The sequence below is a fragment of the Nycticebus coucang genome, chromosome 10, assembly GCF_027406575.1.
Source record: "Nycticebus coucang isolate mNycCou1 chromosome 10, mNycCou1.pri, whole genome shotgun sequence".
NCBI classification, from domain to species: domain Eukaryota; kingdom Metazoa; phylum Chordata; class Mammalia; order Primates; family Lorisidae; genus Nycticebus; species Nycticebus coucang.
Genome location: NC_069789.1, coordinates 12,679,645 through 12,704,931, shown reverse-complemented (window position 1 = coordinate 12,704,931; position 25,287 = coordinate 12,679,645). Strand labels below are relative to the sequence as shown.

The window sequence follows — 25,287 nt, the reverse complement described above, 5'->3', positions numbered from 1 at the left end:
AGCCAGACCTGACCCAAATCATTTTATATGTAGCACCTATCTCTCGGGTTAATTTACAAGTCTTTCTGTTTCCCACCAGCCATCTATTCTAAGTATCTGTTCATCTTTCCTAGTAACCACTTATTGTCCTAAACAGCATTACCCATATTGCTTACCTCCCCCTCATCTTTAAAAGGAGGGTAGGAAAAGATCTGGATCCTACTGGGATACTGGGTAATCACTCTGTCATTTTCCCAGAGTGATCGTGGTAAATAAACCTCTTTCTCTTATTAATCTGCCTTAATTGTGAGTTGATCTTTCAGCCAACTTTTGGGGGAAAGGGGAAGCTTCCACTGACCCCTTCACACGTTTTTCTTTTCTGCCTTGAGACTGCCACTTCTGCTGTGCAATATAAGGACCACATGGCTATTTTTGGATTTGTCTTCTTTTTATAGATAATTTAAACTCTGTGATGGTACCATTTAAAAGGTTACCCTGGGCTCATACACATCATGAAAAATTCAAATAGATGTGATACATTAGCGAATACCATCACCAGTACGTAGTGATTTCAGCATCTGGAGCTCTGTTACCTGAACACCAATGGCAAAATTAATTGGGTAGTATCTATGTGGCTGGTGCTTTGCAAGCACTATTCCATTTAAACTTCACCCAATAAAGTAGAAACTATTATTAGCTCTACTTTATGGATGAGAGAACAGAAGTTTAGATGGCTCAAGTAAATTCTCCAAAGTTGGACATTTGTAAAATAGCAGAGAGGGGACCATTGGTAGGGCGGTGTGAATTTTGGCACTGAAGAACTCCGATGCCCGCCTCTCCATTAGTCATGTCATCTGGGCTTGAGGTGCTGTGGGCAGGGGAATGAGAGTTGTGCTCATTCCAGTGCCAGGGCTCACCTTTGATGAGCCATTTATGTCCTCGGCTATACAATGAGGAACAATGGACCAAGTTTCTGCAAAACATTTATAAGAAGACATCTTATATGGTTTACTGCTATATGAGGCAGACCATAGAGGAGATATGTGGGAGAGGATCTCTTTGCCCTCTCCGTACAGTTTCCTGACCTCAGGGTCCCCCCATTTACCAGCAGATGCTTCCAAGGCCAGACCAGCTCTGCCTGGGTGATCCCCTGTGGAGCCCTATAGCCCTGACACCTACCGATATAAGCTGCTCCGTCTGTCACCATGTACTTATTGCGATTTAACTTAGGAAAGGTGTGATTCTTTTGTTCTTTTGTAGCACAAGCATTCTCTCTTTCCAGATCGAAAAATTTCTGTAAGAAAAAAAAAAGCAAACAAACAAAAAAGCAGGTGAATAGAGACCGTTTCTGGTTTTGTTCAAGAGCACAAATTGATATTATCCCAATATCAACAATAGACGCCTATTGCGTTATTAAAAATCACAATCTTGTTACTTCGTATAGATGAAGCTATTTTTGTTCTCTATATAGGCAACAAGAGAGAAAATTAGCGTGCTCAGCCAGGTCTATAATTAACACTTTGAAGCTTCAAAATGAACACAAAATTCATTCTTACCACAGGATGAGGGCCAGAAGGTTGTTTAATTTCATTGTCTTATTCATCAGGGCGCACTGGCATTTGAAGCATGCCTCAGGGAGCTTTCTGTCAAGCATGCCAATGAGCTAAATGAATATTCTTAAATGTTGCATCCATTATGTCAATGACTAGCTGATTAAACTGGGGATTTGCAAAGGTCAAAAGAGATTTTGCCACAGGAACAAATACTTCCCCTCTAAACACTGAAGTCAACAAGCAGTTTGAATAGGCATCTCAGAAAGAAAAAGAAAGCCACACACAACTTCAAACCCTGAATCCTGAATTTCAACCTTAATGTGACCCAAAAAGTAGCATTCCAGTTCACCCAAGGCCAGGGATAGAGGGCTGGCCACCTGAGTGGCGGGCATGTGTCTCAGAGGGCTGCTGAATTTGCTGAGTTCTTACTGCAGCTGAGCTCAGGTCTGACTGCCCAGGAAGTCACCAGTCAAAGGTGAAGGTCTAAGGGGTCTTCTGCTTTGGAAAATGCTGCATGTTTGCAGAACTGCGTGGGCTTGGTCTGGAACGTCTCACAGCTGTGAAATCATGTGTGTTTAAAGGAAAGATGAGGCAGAGCAGAAAATGAGATGATACCTCAAAAAGGAAACATGGTTCAGAGTTGTAACACTGTAAGTGTTCAAATTTGTTTCGGGGGGGGGAAAAATAATCAGAGCTGGTTTTCTCCTCTCCGCTTGGGTAGGTGAGGGGTCATAAACAAGGTAATAACTAAGCTTCCTTCCAGCCCTAAGAATTCTATTCTGATTTCTTTTTTTTTTTTTTGGTAAAGTTCTTGATGTTACAAAGACTAATATCTACTACCCAAGAACCACCTACTCCACAATACAAAGGAATATTCTCCCAGGTTCATATCACCAAGGTTACAGGCAATGCCACCTGGCTCTTATTTCCTCATTTCCTGTCTTCTGCAAAATCTGCCTCAGTGGACTCTTCAAAATGACTGAACGGCCTACTAACCGTAGTTACAGATTCAGGAGGTCATGTGAGTGTTGAGGGTGCCATCACTCAGTAACAGGCAGCAGTCAGCTCTCTAGAACATTCTACCAGAGCGCATGTTTCCCCCCATTCAACTGTTTTCCTTTTGAGAAAGATACTAGAGTGGAATCAAGATGGATTTCAAAAAGAATAAAATATCTATCCTAAGTCAAGGATGGAGTTACAGCTTAAGGCTTTAATAAGAACCCATTTTCTTTAGAAAATCAAAGGTGGCCCGGAAGAGGGGCAACAGCTTTCTCTGGGAGATTAAAATAACAGCAGAAATCAGGTTTTATTCTCAGGCATGATTAGACACAGAATATGCTGTAGGTGACAGGAAAGACGTTATAAAAGTGATCAGTTAATTTTTATTAATAAATTTATTATCTTTAGTAAAATAATAAACACTCAGCTGACTGGGATAATCTTATGAGTTGCAGGCTCTGTCCATGAGTCCTTTGTGGATATAACGCCCTATCCGGGCTGGAGGTGAGGTTGCCCCCTCCTCTAAGGGCAGAGTTTCCCTGCCTAGTTCCCAGGCCGCCTGCTTTATGTGTGCTCTGAGGCTCCTGAAGACATGCTCTATGCAAGTTTCAAATGCCCACTTTTCTTGGAAGAGATTATGCATGACCTCTATTGTACAAAATGGCCAGCAGTAAGGCATTAATGTTTGGTTTATTTAAGAAATGTGACCATTTGTGTTCAACAAGATGAAGCTGATTAAGTACCATAAAGGTTAAAATGATGGATCCTACTTTCCTTGTAATTTTTTGCAAGTCTCAAATAAACACTTAACATTTCACACCCTGGAGATTTCCCCTGCAGGTGCCTTAGTGGCAGGTGTGCTGTGAGGTCAGGAGGCAGTGGGTGGGTGGGGACCCCTGACTGGGGCCTGAGGGGAAGATGAGATAGGAGCAAATACATTACATGATGTGCCAAAGTCGCTCACTCTACAGTCTGCTCCTGCTGGACCTGGCAGGTGCGATGGGGCTACCCTGTCTGCAAACACACTCACCTCCAACTACACGACTTTACTGGGTGGCTTCTTTACGGCTGCCTTTCTTCAGCAAAGCCCTGTAGACATGGCTAACCACACCTGGAGTTGGACAATTGCTCTGGGCTCTGCCATCCCCTCCCTGGCTTATGGAACTTCCTTTTATCCCTCTGTCTTGCTACCGCCATTCTTTGACTTCTCTCATCACCTGCATTCAGAACACCTTGTGTTAAGCGTCATGTGAGGTATTGAGAAGGCAATGGCGGACTAGACACCTAGTCTTTGTCTTACTTGATTTTCTCTGCAGCCTTGCAGGCCACCTAAGTTACCTGGAAAATGCTATCCCTGGGCTGAAACAATCCCAAGCACTCTCTTGTCTGTGGAAAGGTAGTGAACACAATTGGACTTTATTCCCCGGTGTTTCCACCTGACTTCCTAAGGTGGTACCAGCTTCTCCTCTGATCCTGGATATCTGATTCCAAACCCAGATTGACGCCTTGATCCAACTCCTTTCATTGTTCAAGTCTTAAAGCGAACTTAGGTCCTTGGTTTGAACCAAAAGGAGTATGAGGCCTTCATTGCACCAGCAGAAGTAGGAGGCCTTCATTGAACCAGCAGGAGTATGAGGCCTTCATTGCACCAGCAGGAGTAGGAGGCCTTCATTGCACCAGCAGGAGTAGGAGGCCTTCATTGCACCAGCAGGAGTAGGAGGCCTTCATTGCACCAGCAGGAGTAGGAGGCCTTCATTGAACCAGCAGGAGTAGGAGGCCTTCATTGCACCAGCAGGAGTAGGAGGCCTTCATTGAACCAGCAGGAGTAGGAGGCCTTCATTGCACCAGCAGGAGTAAGAGGCCTTCATTGCACCAGCAGGAGTATGAGGCCTTCATTGAACCAGCAGGAGTAGGAGGCCTTCATTGCACCAGTAGAAGTAGGAGGCCTTCATTGAACCAGCAGGAGTAGGAGGCCTTCACTGAACCAGTAGGAGTATGTGGCCTTCATTGCACCAGCAGGAGTAGAGGCCTTCATTGAACCAGCAGGAGTATGAGGCCTTCATTGCACCAGCAGGACTATGAGTCCTTCATTGAACCAGCAGGAGTAGGAGGCCCTCATTGAGCCAGCAGGAGTAGGAGGCCTTCATTGCACCAGCAGGAGTAGGAGGCCTTCATTGCACCAGCAGGAGTAGGAGGCCTTCACTGAACCAGTAGGAGTATGTGGCCTTCATTGCACCAGCAGGAGTAGGTGGCCTTCATTGCACCAGCAGGAGTAGAGGCCTTCATTGAACCAGCAGGAGTATGAGGCCTTCATTGCACCAGCAGGACTATGAGTCCTTCATTGAACCAGCAGGAGTAGGAGGCCCTCATTGAGCCAGCAGGAGTAGGAGGCCTTCATTGCACCAGCAGGAGTAGGAGGCCTTCATTGCACCAGCAGGAGTAGGAGGCCTTCACTGAACCAGTAGGAGTATGTGGCCTTCATTGCACCAGCAGGAGTAGGTGGCCTTCATTGCACCAGCAGGAGTAGAGGCCTTCATTGAACCAGCAGGAGTATGAGGCCTTCATTGCACCAGCAGGACTATGAGTCCTTCATTGAACCAGCAGGAGTAGGAGGCCCTCATTGAGCCAGCAGGAGTAGGAGGCCTTCATTGCACCAGCAGGAGTAGGAGGCCTTCATTGCACCAGCAGGAGTATGAGGCCTTCATTGCACCAGCAGGACTATGAGTCCTTCATTGAACCAGCAGGAGTAGGAGGCCTTCATTGCACCAGCAGGAGTATGAGGCCTTCATTGCACCAGCAGGACTATGAGTCCTTCATTGAACCAGCAGGAGTAGGAGGCCTTCATTGCACCAGCAGGAGTATGAGGCCTTCATTGCACCAGCAGGAGTAGGAGGCCTTCCTTGCACCTACCCAGAAGGATTTTACCTTTGCTGTGGACTGGTATCTGCTGAGGGCCTTCCAACCTTCCCTTCTGATGCAGTTTTTGCGGTGTTTACTCTGTCCCTGTTGCATGAGAGGAGGGAACTACAACCCGGGCTTTGGATTCTGGGGGGGAATTGTTACTGTTTTGAGAGAGGAGATTTTTTTACATCACAAAACTGAGGTGCCACTTCCAGACTTGCTGTTGAGAACTGCACATCACGGGAAGCTTCAAGCTTGCACTGAATGAATGAAGTATTGCATTTTCTCCGTTATTGGTGGCAGAGAGAGAGAGGCTGAAGGTTATTTATGTGAAAAGAACAAAATGAGTAGGTGGTGCCCAGAGCTTCAGACCATGATGCTCCAAACCCGTTCCCCTGTCTCTGGGAACACGGCTGCCATTGTGAACACACTCACAAGCCTTCCTTGCATTGGGCACGGCCACATAAGTGATGCCGGGGCAGTGCAGTGGAGGTTCATGGGATACTCACCACCTCTAGGCTCAACCCTACATGACCCTGCACAGTCCTTCAACCTCTCTCTTGTCCTCTTTAAACTTGGGATGTAGAAGGTCAGGCCATCTTGGAAGCCAGGTGTCCAAAGTTGACGGAAGAGCCCCTGAAATCCCAGGTCCCTAAATGCTACAGGAGTTCAGTTTTATCACCTAGAAGAGGGCCTGCCCCAGAGTACTTCTCAGCACACACTTGTTGAATGACTGCGTGGGGGGTTGGGAAAAAGTTGAGACCTAAATGATTAGTGGTCATTAGTCAGGTGAACCAGGGAGCAGAAGAGTGTTGTAGGCAGAGGGAATAGCACATGCAAAAGAAAAGTCCTGAGGGGAGGCTGAGGGTTATGAGGACTGCAGTGGAGCTGAAGATTAACTAGACAATAAGTCCATTTGGGATATTACCAATTCTCTATCTTACTTCCCTCAGGGTATTTGGAGGTGGGTTAGCATTCAGCAAGGGACCTGGGGCAAGTGTAGGAACCCAGGCCAGGAGGACATAGGGCTGGCAGAGTGTGAGCTGGTGCATGTCCCAGGGCTCTGCTGGTCAGTCTCACCAGTAACAATAGGAGAAAAAGTAGTTCAAATAAAACAGAGAGAATGGAACCACAAGTGTGTGCAAAAGGCCTAGACTGGGACAGCATCAGGAAACTACTCTCCTTTTCCGTATGTGATTGTTTCGAAAAATGACTGAACCTACCTTTTGAAGTGTGTTTCACTATCAAAGATTGTCATCCTGGTTCTCATTGTGAGTTTACATGCCTGCGTACGCTTAACAGCTTTCACGGCACGCAAAGGGAGTCAACTTTTTATTTAATAACACAGTCGATGTAATACTTACAACTTTCAAACTGCAGTTGGCTATTTCAGTGCAAATAGCTTTAAGAGATGAAATGAAGTTAAACGTGAGAGGATCGGTTTCCTTCCAGAAGCTGATAAGGAGTCGAACTTTAACACTTCGCAAAACTAATGCTTCTCTTATTTTCCCATCCAAGTCTGGCCAGTAAGTTCTGCAGAAATTATAACCATGTAGATAAAAACAAAGAAACTAAGTTAGTTGTGGGGAAAAATGTAGACAACAAAAGACATTTATGTTACTCTGATCATTACTTTGTTGTATAATATATAAATAGCCTTGTAGGAGAAGTGGAAAAAGATGGAAGCCGCTTAGGTTAAGCACCAAGAGATGAGGCTTTCCCAGCTCCTGCCCCTGCCTAGAAGGAGGTTTCCTGCCATCAGGACCTCCAGTTGTGTGGGTTAAGGAGTAAACAGACTGATCGCCACCATGAGACACCTTCACTATGCCTCTGATTCCACCCAGGCCTTAGTCCATATGTGCACTAACAATCAACTTTGCAGCAGAACTTCAGTTAGGAGCCCTGAGCACCTCCTCTGATCCCAAAGGTTTCTTCTCTGGTAACTGCCCCCATGTGAGCTTTTGCACTGGTCCTCTCAGCTTCCTCACACCCCATTTCCAGATTGTTCTTAGCGTCTGTTCTCCTAACCAAACTTCTTTTCCTGCTAGGCAGTTGGAATCCCCCATGAGACAAACCATTTCCCCAATGGACTAAGCCTCATGCCTGAATCCTTAACTAAATCCTGACTCTTCCCTAAAATAAGTGGTCCCCAACCTTTTTGGCACCAGAGACTGGTTTCATGAAAGACAATTTTCTGTAAATCTGGGTGGAGGCGGACAGAGGTGGTTTTGATACATACTTGTAAGTCTGCAAGCAACTGATGTATTCTGGTCTCTGGGCAGGCAAACCTCTCTGCTAGTGATAATCTGTATTTGCAGCTGATCTTCAGGTTAGCCTCATAGCCTCAGCTCTACCTCAGATCATCAGCCATTAGATTCTCACAAGGAGCGTGATCCTAGATCACTCGAATGTTCAGTTTACAGCAGGGTTGGTGCTACTATGAGAATCTAATGCCCCTGCTGATCTGACAGGGAGGCAGAGCCAGGCAGTGATGTGAGCATTGGGGAACGGCTGTCAATACAGATGAAGGCTCTCTGGCTTGTCCACCACTCACCTCCCACTGTGTGGTCCAGTTCCTGACAGGCCATGGACCACTATCAGTCTACAGCTCAGGGGTTGGGGACCATAGCCTAAAACCTCAGCTTTTCTTAACATTCTGCCATGTATTTTTCTGCTCCCTAGCTAGCTATTTGGTTTCAAATGTGGGGGAAGCCTCCCACACTTCCCAGCCTTAACACACAATGTCATTTTCAGAACTGTCACTTAATCTTCATGTTAAAACAAAACAAAACAAAATCTTTTCCTCTCTGGAGGACCCAGCATTGATCACTTTCCTCTTCTCAGCCCTGACACATGTTGACCTTCTATTTACTCATTCAAGGCTTGCCCTCATTGTGGGTCACTTCACTATTTGGACTAGCCATGATATTATTCAGAACCTTAGACTGTCAGTGTTGTAATCATGATATCTCCAAAGGCCTCCTCTTCATGTCTGACCCTGGCCTCCTGCCCTTCAGGTCTTTCCCCCCATGCAGTCTGCTGATCCACAATCCCTCCCATAGGGGACTTCTTTGCCCTTGGCTACACACACACATACACATTTTAGAGTCTCACTCTAGTGCCCAGGCTGGAGTGCTATGGTGTCACCATAGCTTCCTGCAGCCTCAAACTCCTGGGCTTAAGCCATCCTCCTGCTTCAGCCTTCCAAGTACCTGGGGTGACTGGTGCATTCCACTATGCCTAGCTAACTTTTAAAATTTTTTTTGTAGAGACAGGGTCTCACTAAGTTGTTCAGGCTGGTCTTAAACTCCTTGGTCTCAAGTGACCCTCATGCTTCCACCTTCTAAAGTGCTGGGATTACAGGTGTGAGCTGCCATGCCAGGCCACCTGGCAAACTCTAAATCCTGGATCAGTGCTTTCATTCTCTTTGTCTATGTCTATGTCCACAAAGCTGAGGATTACTGGGAAAATCATCTGGTTTCTCTATTTCTAGTTAAGTAGATCCTCCACAGCCACCAAAGTAGAGACTCCCCAACATCATGAAACTCCCCAGTGGTCAGACCCTCCTGTTACTGGTCCTTTCCCCTCTCCTATCTGATGTCTCACCATCTTCTCTTGGGCTCTATGGTTCAGCACTGAACCTGCTAAGCTATTGTTTCTCCACCTGAAATTTTGCTCATGCTGTCCTTTCTACCTAGAAAATTCCCTTTCCCATTCTCTTTTAATTCCTGAATATTCTGAAATGTAATTCAGGCGACATCTTCTCCAATAAGCTTCCTCTAACCCTGAAACTGTGCCGTAGGTGTTCTCTCACCAAGCACCTATAATATTCTGTGCACATACCTACTGCTCGATTGACGTCACTCTGTCCTAATAATCCCTTCTGTGTCCCTTTGCCACTGTTTGATGGAGTTCCTGGGACTGTACAGTGTTCACACTTCAATGACTAGTACACAGTGTTAGATAAATATTTGTTGAATGAATACATCAATGGAAAAGTAACACCTCAAAGAATAATGAGGCTACATTTTTATTAGTTCTTCACACATCTACTAATTTCCTTCTGAAATACATATTTCACATGAATGAAGAAATACATAATGAACAACTCCAAACTGATACCTAGATAATTAAGTGACTTGATTCAGAAGAGCTTGATTTCAAAATGAAGAAGAAGTAAACACAGGGCTTGTGACTTTTTATTGTAAGAATTATTTAGTTACATATCGTTTTTTTCATTCCCTTCCTATACTTTGAACGGCAAAAGTTACCTCAACATTATTATCAAATGATGGAGTATATTTTTTTACATGCTGTCAATCATTTTTTTTTTTTTTTTTGAGACACAGTCTCACTCTGCTCACGCTGTCACCCTGGGTCAAGTGCCCTGGCATCATAGTTCACAGCAACCTTAAACTCTTGGGCTCAAGTGATCCTCTTGCCTCTGCCTCCTCCCAAGTAGCTGGGCCTACAGGTGCCTGCCACAAGGCCTGGCCACTTTTTCTATTTTTAGTAGAGGCGAGGTCTCACTCTTGCTCAGGCTGGTCTCAAACTCCTAAACTGAAGCAATCCACCTACCTCGGCCTCCCAGAGAGCTAGGATTACAGGTGTGAGCTACTGCTCCTGGCCTGTCAACCATTTCCAATTTTAGAGTGAGTGAATTTTTTCTTTGCTTTGGATGTTTGGCAATGTGTAGACTAAAAGTTAAGTCTGTTGGATATTAATTAGTTCTAATGGAACACATTGAAATTTGATAGTGTTTACTCATTTGTTAAAGTTGAATTTGATCCTGAAAATCATTTCCAAGACTTGGTGAAGATGAGTAACCGGTCTGACTTTGTCAAAAGAATTCATTCATGTGACTGAGAATTTAACTATAACCCAGATTGTTTGAATTACTTCTTAGGTCTCTTTGATAACCCTTCATTTAGAAAGCTAAGGACATTTATAGGTTTGATTTTTGATTTTTTTTTTTTTCTGTAACAAAGAGTCTCACTTTGTCACCCTGGGTAGAGTGCCATGTTGTAGCTCACAGCAACCTCAAACTCTTGGGCTCAAGTGATCCTCTTGCCTCAGCCTCCTGAGTAGCTGGGACTAACAGGTGCCCAGCACAACGCCAGGATATTTTAAGAGACTGGGTCTCACTCTTGCTCCAGAGCTCTCACTCTGACCTCCTGAGCTCAGGTAATCCACCTGCCTCAACCTCCCAGAGTGCTAGGATTACATGTGTGAGCCACTGCCTCCAGCCTATAGGTTTGAAATTTTTAAAATACAGTAAAAGAAGTACTTTAAAAATAACAGCTGAAATGGTAGATTAACAACTGAAATGCAAAATTTCAGGTGAATCTAAAGCTCCTTAACACTCTTTAAGTCTACTTGACCTTTTAGATTTCTGAGATATTTTAGATCCTCCATACTAATTATTTTTCCCTTGATCATGAAGGATCTCAACTTTGTTCATGAGACTTCATGGAACAAAGGTTTTGTCAATCCTGGGAAATCATCATCCCATCCTAATAAATGTATAAATCACAAATGACATTAGTTTTCTTCTCCATAACAGGAGAATCAGACAAGACCTATCATGTTTAGAAATCTTTTCAAAGTGAAGCTTAATTGTAAAACGAATTCTAAAACCAAATACACAACAAATGGGAGAAACATTAAAAGGAGAGATAGAAACGACATGAACGTGTGTGGAAAAAAATCCATGAATGTTCAAAGGATGTACAATATTTGGAAGTAAACATACTGTACCAATGTTCATCTTGCAGCTAAAAGTGCTTTTCCACTGCCTGTCATAGGGAGCAATTGTTTCCTGGGTGAAAGATTCTTTTTGCAATCCTGTAGTCATTTGCATAAAGAAGTTGCATATTATGCATACATGGGGTTGGCAATAAGCAAAACATTCAAGCAATATAGGACATACTTAATCATTTAACCTCAGAAAATGCATATTCTGAAGTTACAATTTTCCAAATTAAGGTCTTAAATTACCTTCCCAGAAATAAGCACTTCGAAAACATTTCCTAGGTTGAAATAATTATTCAAAGCACCCCAAATCTTTGCATTCCTCGCAAGAAAGCAAAAGTGGAAATACCTGAGCAGAGGCCATGCATTTATGCATGCAATGGTTTTCCAAAGAGTTTGTCATAAATTCCACCCCTAAATTCATTCCAAGTATTTGCAGGCTTAAATAATAATGAATTATTGAAAAGTCACTCCATTTTTAAGATATTCTCTTTCTCGCTCAGAGGGAGGGATTGGCTGAGAACATATACATTTTAAGTTACTTTCTCCATTACATTGAAAAGATATTATCACAATTTAGCATTTAATGAAGACTGTTGTGAGTACGAGAAAGTGATGCAAGGTTTACGGAAAATCTTGCACCAGCCCTCAGTTTTAGCATGCTCTTTGAACACATCCATATTAAACGCTTCACCAATTTGTGTGCCATCCTTGGCAGGGCCATGTTAATCTTCCAATTTGTTCCAATTTTAATATATGTGTTCCGATATATTAATATAATATATATTGTTTAATATATTGTTCCAATTTTAATATATGTGTTGCCAAAGAGAGACCAGACACATCCCTATTAATAATTTTTAAATCATAACTTCAAATAATGTTTTATTTTATAATCTTATTTTTCTTTTAAAATAATTTTCAAATTGAGAATAAGCCAACCTTCTTTTCTAGAGTTGCCTCCCTACTAATAATGGAAACTACTGAGGTATGTCAGTAGGGTGGGACCCTGAGCCCTCAAAATGCACCCAGTTAGGGAGAAGATGCGTAACCACACTTTACCAGTCTGGTTCAACTTTATGTAACTAAATTGAGAGCTGTTTTCAGTTGCCCTGGACCTCCAGTTTGAAGGTCCATCTGTGGGTGGAACCTAAGTGATCCAACCTAGTAGCTGGGGACTGAATTAAGAAGCAGACATAGCAGGGCAGGATCTGGCAGCCAATCAGATAGAGCCCTGGCATCACCTAATGACAGGATCCAATCAGATCAGGCCTCCAGCTCATAGCAGATCCAATCAGATCAGCCCTCATTACCTTCCTCATAAAATCCAACCCAGGACCCAGTTGGGTAGCAGATTTGAGATGTTTCTCTTTGTCATCCTAATTGACTCCAAATGAAGCGTTTCTTTTCTCACGAGTCTGGCACTGGCTTCTATGCACGTGGGCAAGGGACCCACTGACGGCTTGGTAACACGCATGGTGGGTAAATCGCACACCAAGGAGACCTTAGTGGCAGCTCTTCCTAATGCGACCTGACAGCAGTGGTGTCCGGTTGGCTTCTCGTGCGCCCGGGTTAGTGCCCCGCCTTGGAGACTGTTCTCATTAGAGGTCGGGCGTTCACTGACCTTCTGGTGCTGGTGCTGGAGATAGGTAGGTAGTCGGTGACGGCGATGTACACGTACTGCTTGGCGTCGTCGATCACGCTGTAGATGGCGTCTATGTCAAAACTTCTGTTTTTGGGGCAAAAGAGTTTGGGAGAATTCTGTGAAGATACAAAAGCCAAACTTTTAGAGTACTAATTTTTTGGCATCTGGGGATTTGTTTTCTCTGTTTGATTTCATGGGTCTAGACTTGTAATTAAACTTTTGCAAACCTACTTTCTGGTTCTTGATCGAATTAGACAAGGTATTTTCAGTCTTATTGAAGTTAAGGAGAGATCAGGTGTGGTGAGATGGGTCTAAAGTCCGTTCTTTAAGTCTGTTTTAGGATAGAGTTTTGCTTTCAATACAACACCTTTGACTTTTAGAGAACACTCAACTCCAACCTTAGGTGATTCTATTACACATCCTTGTCACTCATACCTGGTAATTTTCTCCATTATTAACTACCTATACATGTACACATAACAAGCATTTACCCCAGAACTCATTTCATTTGAAAGGTGATATGGCCATGAACGTGTTGAAGACATTAAATCTAAAAAATCTTGATTTCCACCCGCTAAATCTGTCTTTGAATCAGGAAGAGGAGTGTTGATTGTTGAGAAAGGGCCATCAATAATTCTACAGTAAAAACCAGGTGAGTTGTTAAAATGCCTGAATTCATCAGGAGTGTCAGAGAAGAAGGAAATTCTGAAAGACTTAAGCAAAATGAAAAAAGAGGCAAATTCTGCTTGAGGTAATTTTTTCAAGTTGCTTGAGGGAATTTTCATCTTACTAAAATACAATGTTTCTAGATGCAGTTGCTATAGAAAGGGAAAGAGGTGCTTGGTTTTCTTATTTTTCCCCTGGACAGGACTGGAGATCATGTTTCTCATAGTTTCTGTCTTACTTTGACAAATAATACACGATGGCAAATCCAGGAGCCCAAATAATTCAAAGCATGCTTCGTTTACCAAAAGACTGAACAAACAGTTTTTGGAACTGTCTGGAATGGATGGCAGTGTTGGGTGGTCAGAGTCCTTCCTTCCCAAGTTATGCTCTGGAATAGCTCCCCACGCTGCACAGTAGGAATCCCTACTTAGAGGTTAGAGAAATGAAGCTATTGGATTGGACGCCCACCCTAGAAAAAGCATGAGGTTAAGGAAGGAGCACTTTGGAAGAAACACACCCTCCAAGTGTCCCTGCCCAGAAAGTCTCCTTGGCAGGATAACTTTTTGATCATTAAATTCTTTATTTTTTGGTATGAGGATGAGCTTCCAAGTCTTAGGGTGGAAGGAATTTAGTCCCACACTCTTTTTCTAGCACACAAAATCTATAGAGACTCCATAGTCCCGTGTCTCCGTCTCTCTTATTTGCTGGCTACCATGTTGTCTGTGCCCAGAAACTGAAATAATCACCAGTCCATGGCTGTGCCCTCATCTTGTTTGCTCTGGGCATTTGCTTCTGATGCTGGCTCCTGCAGGCTATTTATTCTGTTCTCTAAATTCCAGCTCACACATTCTCTTGTCCACAAAACTTTTAGAAGTATCTCCAACCACAGGTCTCACTTCTATATTCCCATGACTATTTTTTTTCCTTTTGAGACAGAGTCGCAAGCTGTTGCCCTGGATAGAGTGCTATGGCATCACAGCTCACAGAAACCTCTAATTCTTGGGCTTAAATGATTCTCTTGCCTCAGCCTCCCAAGCAGCTGGGACTACAGGCGCCCGCCACAACGCCCAGGTATTTTTTGGTCGCAGTTGTTATTGTTGTTTGGCAGGGCTGGGCTGGATTCGAACCCGCCAGCTCTGGTGTATGTGGCTGGTGCCCTAGCCACTTGAGCTGCAGGTGCTGAGCCAATTCCCATAACTATTTCTTTCTTTTTCTTTCCCTTTTTTTCTTAATTATTTTTAAGATCACTATTCTGGTGATGTGCACACCAAAAGCCCCGACTTAAGCATTATATAAGATATCCATGTAATAAAAACACCTCTACCCCCTTACTTAATATTTTGAAATAACAACAACAAAAAACTTGAAAAATATTGACATAGGGCCTTGAAAAAAGGTGTCTTATTTTCTGGTGTCCGAAGACCTGGGTGCTGATGCTTGTCTTGGCACTTCCTACCTGGTGGACTTTGTGTTAGTGGGTAAGTTTTGATAACTTCATTTGTAAAAGGGTCACAATCTCATGTCTGCTTTACAGGATGACTAAGGGAATCAAACCAGATGGTCAAAATATCCGCCAAGAGGAATGACTATTAAGACTTACTGTCATTAACAGCGTATGATTGTACTTAAGAGTGGGCACATTTTCATTCTTCAAGGCATGGGATAGAACCAGTGTGATTCATTTTTCCCCAATACAAGATCATACGCAAACGTTCCAACTTCATAAAGAGCCTTTGGAGGGGGAAGGAGAAGAGAAAGAGGGCAACTAACTCACCGACACGAACGCTTGAGATTTGGTTTCATTCAGCTGAAGCTGCAGTTTCTTCTCATTGTCATAGACACCGTAGAGCCTCTTGGACCAGGTTTGAGGTACTCTACTCTTGAACTTTAATGAGCTGTACAAAGCAAATATCCTTTGTAAATCTAGGACCAGGCAGCTGCAGTTGTAGAAGATGACACCAAGCTCTTTCATCTGTGAAATTAAAATGGAAACCATCAACGCCATGTAACTCTGATGGTGTGATGTTTCAGGAAAAAAAAAAAAAAAGAATGCAAAAGAATGCAGTAGTTGTGACATCTTTTTTTCTTGCATTCTTTGTTACATGGAAGTATGTAGATCTAGTCATATTATGGTACCTAGAAGTGATAGGTTATAAAACTGCTTAAATATTTAAGTAGAACGTCTGCTTGCCTTTTGCATTTGGGCTCTTATAGATAACTTTCCCTTTCCCATACTCAGCTACACTTTTCATATTGGCTCTTCAGACTGGTTTCCTTAACACTATTTTTTTTTTTTTTTTTGGTGTGAATCCTTAAATCATGCAGCAAAAAAAAGGTTTTGTTTTTTTTTAAGAGATGGAGTTTCATTTTGTTGCCCTCAGTAGAGTGCTGTGATGTCACAGGTCACAGCAACCTCCAGCTTTTGGGCTTAGGATTCTCTTGCCTCAACCTCCCAAGTAGCTGGGACTACACGTGCCCGCCACAATGCCTGGCTAAAAAAAAGGTTGATTTTTAATTGCAGCAAAATAGAATGGATGCTGGAGTCAGATTGCCTGGAATCAGGTTCTAGCTCTACAACTTTATAGCTGTGTAACTTTGAACAACATACTTAATCTCTGGGAATCAGTTTCTTCTTCCATAAAATCGGTTTAATAGTATTTATTTCACACAGTTGCTATGAGAATGTAAAATGGTTAATACACACAAGAAACTTAGAACGGTGCTTGTCACATAGCAATCACTAAAAATGTTTGCAATTACTATTCTTTTCTTTCTTTTTTTTTAGAGACAAAGTCTCACTTTATCGCCTTAGGTAGAGTGCCATGGTGTCACAGCTCATAGCAACCTCCCAACTCCTGGGTTTAGCGATTATCTTGCCTCAGCCTTCCGAGTAGCTGGGATTACAGGCGCCCACCAGAATGCCTGGCTATTTTTTGTTGTTGTTACAGTTTCGCAGGGGCCAAGTTCGAACACACCACCCTCAGTATATGGGGCCAGCGCCCTAACCTCTGAGCCACAGGTGCCACCCTACTATTCTTATTAACATTGCACAAGCCTCAAAAGTAGCAGAACTATAGAATCCTGCAACCAAAAGACCACAGGTATTATTTGGACCACCCCTCTTAATGCATGAGTGAGGAAAGTAAAACTCACACACGTTAAGTAAAAATACTTGCCCTGCAAGAGGGACTTTGCCTAAAAAATGCAATCAGTGTAATTTGGTTTATTGTACCCTCAATGAATCCCCAACAATAAAAAACAAAGAAAACAAAAAAAAAACTTGCCCTGAGTTAGAGAATTGATTAGTGGTAAATTAAGAATTTGGAAAGAGGTGTTCTGCAGTCTGATCAGGTACACCTATAAGAACCAAATTAACTCCATTTTGTTAAAACTAACTTCATCTTGTCCCTCAGCCTTCATTTTATAGCTGCATACCAAAGGCATTAGGCAACCTGCTCCCTCCCCCAACCCCCATCCTTGCCCCATGATCCTCAGTCTTACACAACGTCTGCTCCGAGCGATAACAGCCCTCTCCAGACAGCCAAGGACAAATACTGCTCAGTCCCCCAAACCTCCTATCAGCTCACCTCAGTGGCTCACCTCACACCCCCTCCCTTTTTTTCCTTTCTGTACCCTTAAAACCTCCCTCCTTTTCAAGATCAGGGCTTCTCTGCTCTCCTGCTACGCCAGGACCAGGAAGCCTGGGTTCGAGCTTGTAAATAAACAACCTCTTGCTTTTGCATCGGACTTGGTCTCTGGGTGATTTATGTGGGGGATCCCACGACTCAGGCACAACACACCCAGAAACATAGCTGTAGGGGCTTCATTTAAGTCTGGTATCCCTTTGTAAAAATTACACATGACTTTTAATTAAGCTATACTAATTTGCCTCTATATAATTGTCTCTAAGGCAAAAAGAAAGCAATGAGGACCCTTATATGCATATATCTTTGTGTACCTGTAAAAAGTATTTCTTTAGTATAGAATCCTAGATTTTGATGGACAAATGCAATAATTAGAGGTTGAAAAGGGGAAAGGAGGTACAGTGGGGGATGGGCACCTTTCAGTGCAAAGGCACTGAGGCTGGAGAACGTGTAAACAGAGCGATGGGGGTGAAGCTGAGCCAGAGGGGGAGAACATGTGTGTGTGTGCGCAAACATTTTTTCTGAGGGTAAAGGTGGAGGGAGAAGGACGTCAGCTCCCCAGTGGCCTTGTTTGGGGGCCACCTTCATGCTGAAGGTCACAGGGAGGCAAGCAGTGAAGGGAAGGACAGAATCAGGCTGTGAATGGAAAGATCCCTTTGGCTGGGGTACGGAGAAGGGGAGGACAAATGGGGGGGCAGGCCTGCAGACCCCAGGCCTAAATGAGGAGGGTTATAACTTGGCTCTGTCTGGCCCTGAGAGACGAGAGGGGCAGAGCAGAGGTGCTGAGACCCAGTTCCTGCAGGGTAAGTAGCTGTCCCACAGGTCAAGAACCTCTTTGACAGGTTTCTTTGCCTGCCAGACACAGGCAAGGCTTATGTACATCCAGGGGCTAATATTCTTTTGACCTTGCTTAGGGCCATGATCAGAAAAGAAAGAAACAAACAAACAAAAATGCTAGATCGTGAGGCCAAAAAATGTGGGTTGAATCCTGGGATCTTTCAGTAACCAGATATAGGGCCTTGAGAGGTCATAGAATCACTCTGAGGTTTTGGCTCATAAACTCTCCAAGGTCTTCCAGCCTGGCCATCTAGGAACATAAGCTGAGAGCTGGCTTCAGGACACAATTTCCTGCCTGCTTTGCAAGCCCTTACCTCTACCTGACCTTCCTCCCAATGTCGTTATCCAGAGAGCTTCTGTTTGTCAAGACTAGCTCACCTTGGCTCCTGGCAGCCTTCCCAGGTCTTAAAGTCAGACCGGGCAGGTTTGCATTTTGGCTCTGCTTCTTGCTTGATGAATAGCATTGGGTAAATTAAGATTCAGTTTATTGTTCAATGAGGATAATATCTCCAAGGAATAAAATATTTGATAAAATTAAATAAAAATATTTATATATACTTATATAAAATATTTAAGTGTATTCATATATTATTGTTAAATATATCAGGGTAAATATTTAATAATAATCATAATTTTAAGAGTTAGCATTGACCGAGTGCTTCCTTGGTGGGTAAACTGGGTTGAACAGTATCCTCAGAAAGTTCATGTCCACATAGAATCAATGAACATGACCTTATTTGGGAATGTGGTCTTTGCAGATGCAATCCAGTTAAGGTGAGGTCATCCTGAAGTACAGTTGACCCTGAATCTAATTTGACTTATAAGAAAGTGGAAATTTGGATGTAGGGATGCAGAGGAGATGGCCACATGAAGTCAGAGAATTGTGAGATGTGTCTATCCTCCCAGGAGTCCTCAAACTTTTTAAACAGGGAGCCAGTTCACTGTCCCTCAGACCATTGGAGGGCCAGACTATAGTTTAAAAAAAAAAAAACAACTATGAACAAATTCCTATGCACATTGCACATATCTTATTTTGAAGTAAAAAAACAAAATGAAAACAAATACAATCACACCGCCTCATGTGGCCCATGGGCCATAGTTTGAGGACCCCTGCCACAAACCAAGGAACACCAGGGATTGTCGGCCACTACCAGAAGTGAGGAAAGGGGAAAAAATGTTTTTCTCCCAGGGCCCTTGAAGAGAGCATACCTTCCAGTCCCTTGATGACAAACTCCGAGCCTTCAGCAGCGTGAGAGACTATATTTTTCTTCTTGGAAGCCACCAAGTCTGTGGTAATTTGTGATGGCAGGCCTAGGAAACGGACCCAGTGTTTTTTTACCTACTTTAATCCTGACAGCAAGATAGGTAGAGGCCATTTTTATTCCATTTTCCGTAGGAGGACACATTCTTTTTAAATTGTCATACGACATGGCTGAGATTGGGACTTTGGTTGAACTCTGAAGCTTGTACTTAATCGCTGTTAGATTGCATACAGCATTTAGCACATGGTTTGTACACAATCTGTACTGTTTGTTGTTGCTAATTCTATGAAATCTTTTCTAGCTGGTTTCTTCTTTGTTTACCACTCTCCTCAGCACGTGTCTCTGTTGTAACATGTTTTACACTGTATCATAGCTTTTACAAATTCTATGTCTGTTTCTGTTACCAAACACAAAAGGCATCCGGCTTAGGTCTAGTTATTCCCTGCAGACAAAGCCAGTTACTGAGATAAGGAAGAAGGGATATTTTAATACGAAAGATGTCAGTGGGGAGAATGGGGTAGCAGCCTCACCGCAGCTCCCTGACTAATGGAGAGCACGGACTTCTTAGTGAGGGGGCTTCCCGCACTGGGGCAAGTTAGTGAGATAAGGTGAGAACTGGTGTCAGGAAGGGCCCAGGAGGCCTTAGAATATGAATTCCTTGGTCTTGCAGAAATACTGTCATTTCTGGGAAATGACTCAGAAAGGTCAACCAAGTAGTTAGTTAAAAGTGACAGAGTTCTGGCTATTAAGCCTGATTAGCCTGAGAATCTAAAGTAGCAGAGGTACAAGTCAAATCTGTCAAGTGCAGAACATAAATGTCTTAGCACAATAATCAAGTAAAGGAGGTGAAAGCTGTGTTGATTGGTTTGATCTAACCACGTCAGATTGTATAAAAAAAAAATCAACACATTGTTCCCCACATATGCACAAATATATTCATGAACTATGTGTATTTGACTTAATAAAAAATATAAAAAAATAAAATAGCAGAGAGAGAGGATTATAAAAAAAACATAGAGGGGTCATTGGAATGTGTTCATATAGATGGTTATATTTTCTCTCTCTCTCTCTCTCTTTCTTTTTTTTTTTTTTTGAGACAGGGTCTTGCTCTGCTGCCTGGGGCCAGAGTACGGTGGTATCATCAAAGTTCACTGCAACCTCAAACTCCTGGGCTTAAGCCATCCTTCTGCCTCAACCTCTCAAATAGCTGGTCCTATAGGTGTGTGCCATCACGCTCAGCTAATTACATTTTTTGTAGAGATGGGGGTCTCATTATGTTGTTCATACTGGTCTCAAACTTCTTGGCTCAAGCAATCCTCCCACTTGGCCTCTCAAAGTTCTGGGATTACAGGCAAGAGGAATTGTGCCCAGCCTGGCTGTTTATATTTCTCTTAAATAACTCTGAAGACAGGGAAGTGTCAGGTTCATATTTGTATTTCCAGTGCTGGGACACACAGTATTTGCTCAGAAATTGTCTACTGGATGAATGTCTAGCTTTTAAAATGAAAATGAATAAATGGTGGCCAGAGATGAAAACAAGCTTCCTTTCTAATCTAGGAGCTCGAGCCACAGGCCAGCCCTATGCCCTCTGATCCTGACCACCTGAATCTAACAAGAGCCTCTCCTCTGGTGTGAGGGCCCTGCAGCAGCAAAGATGGAGATGGACACAAGAAATCCATCTGTCTGTGCTGACTCCAGAGACCCACCAAGAAGACTTTCACAAGCCTGGTGCTCAGTGATCATTGTCCATGATAGGCCTTCGACTGGTAAGGCCCAACTGCTTGCAAAATGTGCTTCCTGCACCCACTAACAATGGGGTGCGTCCTGTACCCAGCAACAGTGGGGTGCAGAACCTGACATGGAGTTGCCTTGTGAATGGGGAACAACCTTACAAAAGTCAACACTATCCAAGCCCAAGTGGAACCAGCCAGAGATAGAACACTAGAAATCCAAAGAATCACTTGACTTTGGTAACCAAAAGGCAAACTTAGTGGCCATGGTTCACTTTTTCTAAGTTCATATCTTTCAGGTGTCCTTTTCTTTTCCATTATCAGACCTTCAGTGTTCCCGGGTCATTTGCTTACATCTGGCAAACATGTATGTTTGGGAACTGCTGTCTAAAACCTGGATAGAATGGGATATTTCCCTGTCTACCTCTTTCCTCAGAGATACTTGTCCCCCAGTCCTCATGTGAAGGTCATGGATCACAGCAGCTGCCTTCACTGTCTCTCTGGATATGTGGAATGATATTAAATGAAATAGACCGCTACTGCAAGCTCCCACTATTTGGAGAAAGGTAACAGTTCTCCAATATGATAGGACATGATTATTCTAAATATTTATTTTGAGAACTGACATCCAGAAAGGTCCAAGTTGAGTACTCTGAGAGCTCTTCCCTGCACAGGGGGCTCAGGGAGAAGAGAGACCAGTATGACCCAGTTAGGACACAGAAGTTCTCCTTCTGTCTCCTGGAACAGACTCTGGAGACAGACTAACTTCACTGGGCAAGGCTCTTCCCCTCTTTGCTTCCTTCTTGTGGACATGGGGATCTATCACAGTCTACTGTGAAGAATAAATGAAGAGCAGCTGGCGAGCATCACTCAAACTGTGTTAGATACTGGACACACTGGAAGCGTAACATAAAAATGCTGGTTTAATGGCCCCATGATGCTGAGTGATTCTTGTCCCTTTGGATAGGGTCAGGTGGAGGCAAGAAGAACTATGGACATTCTCCGTACGTGTTGTCCCCAAGGCTCTCCTGAGGTACCATTTGTCACCATCGAGATGCAAGAGGGGCACTGTCTGTGCACTCTGCCTAGATTTTCTCCAGCTATTTCTAATTTCTAATAACTCTATTCTAAACAAAGATTTAGTGTTCCTTTCCCTCTCTGGAGTAAACTAAGCTGCTCACTTGTTGTCATTAGTTTTATTTACAATCCCTGACATCACTTATTTCTGCAGCTGGTTACCAAGCCCTCTAGAGAATTCAACTTCCTCTGAATAGCATCCCCTCTATCTAGAACCCCCAAATCCTGTGGCTTTTACATGCAGTCTTCTGTCTGAATCCAAAATGTATCCCTTTTATTAAAAGGCATGCAGCAGAAAAAGATGAAGCTTTTCTTGCCTCCTTTGGTGCTTAAAAAAAAAAAAATCTTGAAATCAGAAGGCTGCCCCTTCACCACTTCTGCCAATTGTTTCAGGCTGATGTTGGAGACAGAAAACAAACAACGGACTTTCATTTTGCAGATTTCCCCCCCAATTTCTTTTACTCAGAGAAAACAATTCAGGACAGCTTTATGACAAATCTTCCTAAAATGTCAGCAGTGAGAAAAACAACAGAGAGATTTGGGCTTCTGATGAGTTCCCACGTCTAGATTACCAAAGAAAAAAAAAGCTAACGGTCTGATTGACAAGTGAAGACATCTGTAACGTTGCCCTAGCAGTAAGACAAGCCTTGCTGCCAGCCGTCACCCTCTGCCCCCGGGGCTGGGATCTTCAGCCCTGCCATTTTCAAGGCAGGCCACATGCAGCTAGTCACCCTGCTGGGCCACCTTGATTTTTAAATTCAACCATGCACTTGATTAAGTTGATAAACCAAAGGGTCCAACAATTTAAATCAAATCATCATGAAAAGCTGGAGATGTATCAGCCAGTTATTCCATGGAAGGGACCAATTACAGTAGAATCTCATCCTTCCTAGCTGACCACCACCCTACATTGACCACCACCTTAAGTTAACCTAATTTTCATAGACTGGGCATGCACCACATGTACATATCAGTACAGCAGACCGAGCTCCTTATGCTGACCACCTCTGTATGTTGACCAGTTTGTTACAGTCCCTTGGGTGATCAACTTACAGAGGCTCCACTGTATTTTTTTCCACAAAGTGGGCATAGTGTTAATGATGGACCATGGAACTAAGAAAGGCAGAAGGCCTCAGACAACTGGAGCACTCTGCAAGAAGCTGCCATCAGGGTCATTCTTCTATGTAAAACTTAAGTTCATGTTTCCATTTTGTCCCTTGTGCTAGGAGGACATTATGACGGGTAGGAGTCTTTTAGGCATATTTGGGTTCCATTTAATCCAGGAGAGGATATCAACCCACTTGGTAGGGAGAAATAATAACAGAAGTGACATTAATTTATTATAGTGCCCGCTGCTCACCGGCTACTGCTCTCAAAGCCTTAGAAGTCAGTGTGCATGTAAACATCACCACCACCCATTTCATTGGCAAGGAAACTGAGGGTCAGAGAAATTAAGGGATTTATCCACATGCCTGGCTAGTGAGTGGGAAAGCTGGGATTAGGATACTCAGAGACCAGTTTCATATTTTATCAGAAGGAAGAATTACTTGCAAAGTGAAACATTTGTGAGAAATAAGTTTCCTCCGGGCGAGGGCCAAATCCTACCAATGATGTGTAAGTCTTCTGTTTACTTCCCAGGTGTTTCAGCTTCCAAAACAAATTAAAGAGTTTTTCCACTGATTTCGCCCCATGATTATTTTACACCATTTGACTTTTCCCCTGGAGCTTTGTTGAGGACCTGTATAGTGCTACGACCTGAGAAACTGGGGACCTGTTTGGTGTGGTGAGGCTAAGTGGTTCTGTCTTGTTTTCAGTTGTTCTCTGTCTGACCCTAGTGAAACAGTTACTTTGGGTTGAAGTCTCAGCTGTGGAGATATGCCAGCGATTAAGTCACCCTTCCCCCCCAGCGGCAACAATTGGAAAAGGAAAATCAAACCTTCCTACAACCACACACCCAGGGCACCACTTGAATAGTCCTCGGGTGATTGGCTCAGGTCAAAAGTTCCAAATCAATTGTCTCAGTCAGCACCTGTCTCAAGTGGGAGACTTAAAAGGTCTTTGGCAACTGGATTGCAGGGGTCTGTTGATAGCTCAAATATTTTGAGCTCTGCTCATTTGTTTGTGGGGCACTCTGAGCCATTCTCATGGGGGAGGGGACTCCCATCCATTCGGTGATGAATTTTGTACCTTTTGTTTTTATCCTTGGGGTCTCAGCTCATCTCAAAGGGGTTGATGTGCATTCTTCAACCTTCTCTCTTGGTGCAGCTCTAATCCACCAGGTTACTTGCTAAATTTCTGTCCTTTAACTCTCCTTCTGGTGGGAGCCTCTGTGGAAAGCTGGCTTCATTCAGCCTTCTTGTCTCTGCCTCTGAAAATAGTTTCTTTGGAGTTGAAGCTTGCCTCAGCAGGGAAGACGAGCAATTATCTTTCTCATCTCTCAGCTCGGCTCCCCTCCTGCAGCTTTGGTGAATTCTTTCTGGTCATTATCTCTCCCTCTGGACTGGGGCTTCTATTGAGAGATGGCTCCAATAAGCCGTCATCCCCCATTCCCCCTTGTTTTTGTTGAATGTGAAAATTGGAGTTAGGGAAAATAGCCAACCCAAGGATTTAGCAAAACACCAAACTCATTGAGACCGAATGAGTAAATAAACAGATAAAAAGGCTATCAGTACATGTAAAAGACTGAAACTAGACCCACACCTTTCTCCACTCACAAAAATTGATTCAAGATGGATAAAGGACTTAAACTTAAGGCATGAAACAATAAAAATTCTCCAAGAAAGCATAGGAAAAACACTGGAAGATATTGGCCTGGGGAAAGACTTCATGAAGAAGACTGCCATGGCAATTGCAACAACAACAAAAATAAACAAATGGGACTTCATTAAACTGAAAAGCTTCTGTACAGCTAAGGAGACAATAACCAAAGCAAAGAGACAACCTACACAATGGGAAAGGACATTTGCATATTTTCAATCAGACAAAAGCTTGATAACTAGGATCTATAGAGAACTCAAATTAATCCACATGAAAAAAGCCAACAATCCCATAGATCAATGGGCAAGAGACATGAATAGAACTTTCTCTAAAGATGACAGACGAATGGCTAACAAACACATGAAAAAATGTTCATCATCTCTATATATTAGAGAAATGCAAATCAAAACAACCCTGAGATATCATCTAACCCCAGTGAGAATGGCCCACATCACAAAATCTCAAAACTGCAGATGCTGGCGTGGA

At 43.2% G+C, this 25,287-nt stretch overlaps 1 protein-coding gene across 4 annotated transcripts in view; it reads right to left on the bottom strand.

Moving 5' to 3' along the window:
• The window catches only part of PLD5 (phospholipase D family member 5), a 400,042-nt gene that overhangs the window by 5,025 nt on the left and 369,730 nt on the right, over positions 1-25,287 (bottom strand). For all 4 annotated transcript variants that reach the window (XM_053607901.1, XM_053607904.1, XM_053607902.1 and 1 more), the window contains 4 exons: positions 15,269-15,466; positions 12,808-12,944; positions 6,797-6,965; positions 1,159-1,273 (listed from right to left, as the gene is read on the bottom strand). In XM_053607901.1, the coding sequence (XP_053463876.1) occupies positions 1,159-1,273; positions 6,797-6,965; positions 12,808-12,944; positions 15,269-15,466 (619 nt within the window). The remainder of the gene's footprint in view (positions 1-1,158; positions 1,274-6,796; positions 6,966-12,807; positions 12,945-15,268; positions 15,467-25,287) is intronic.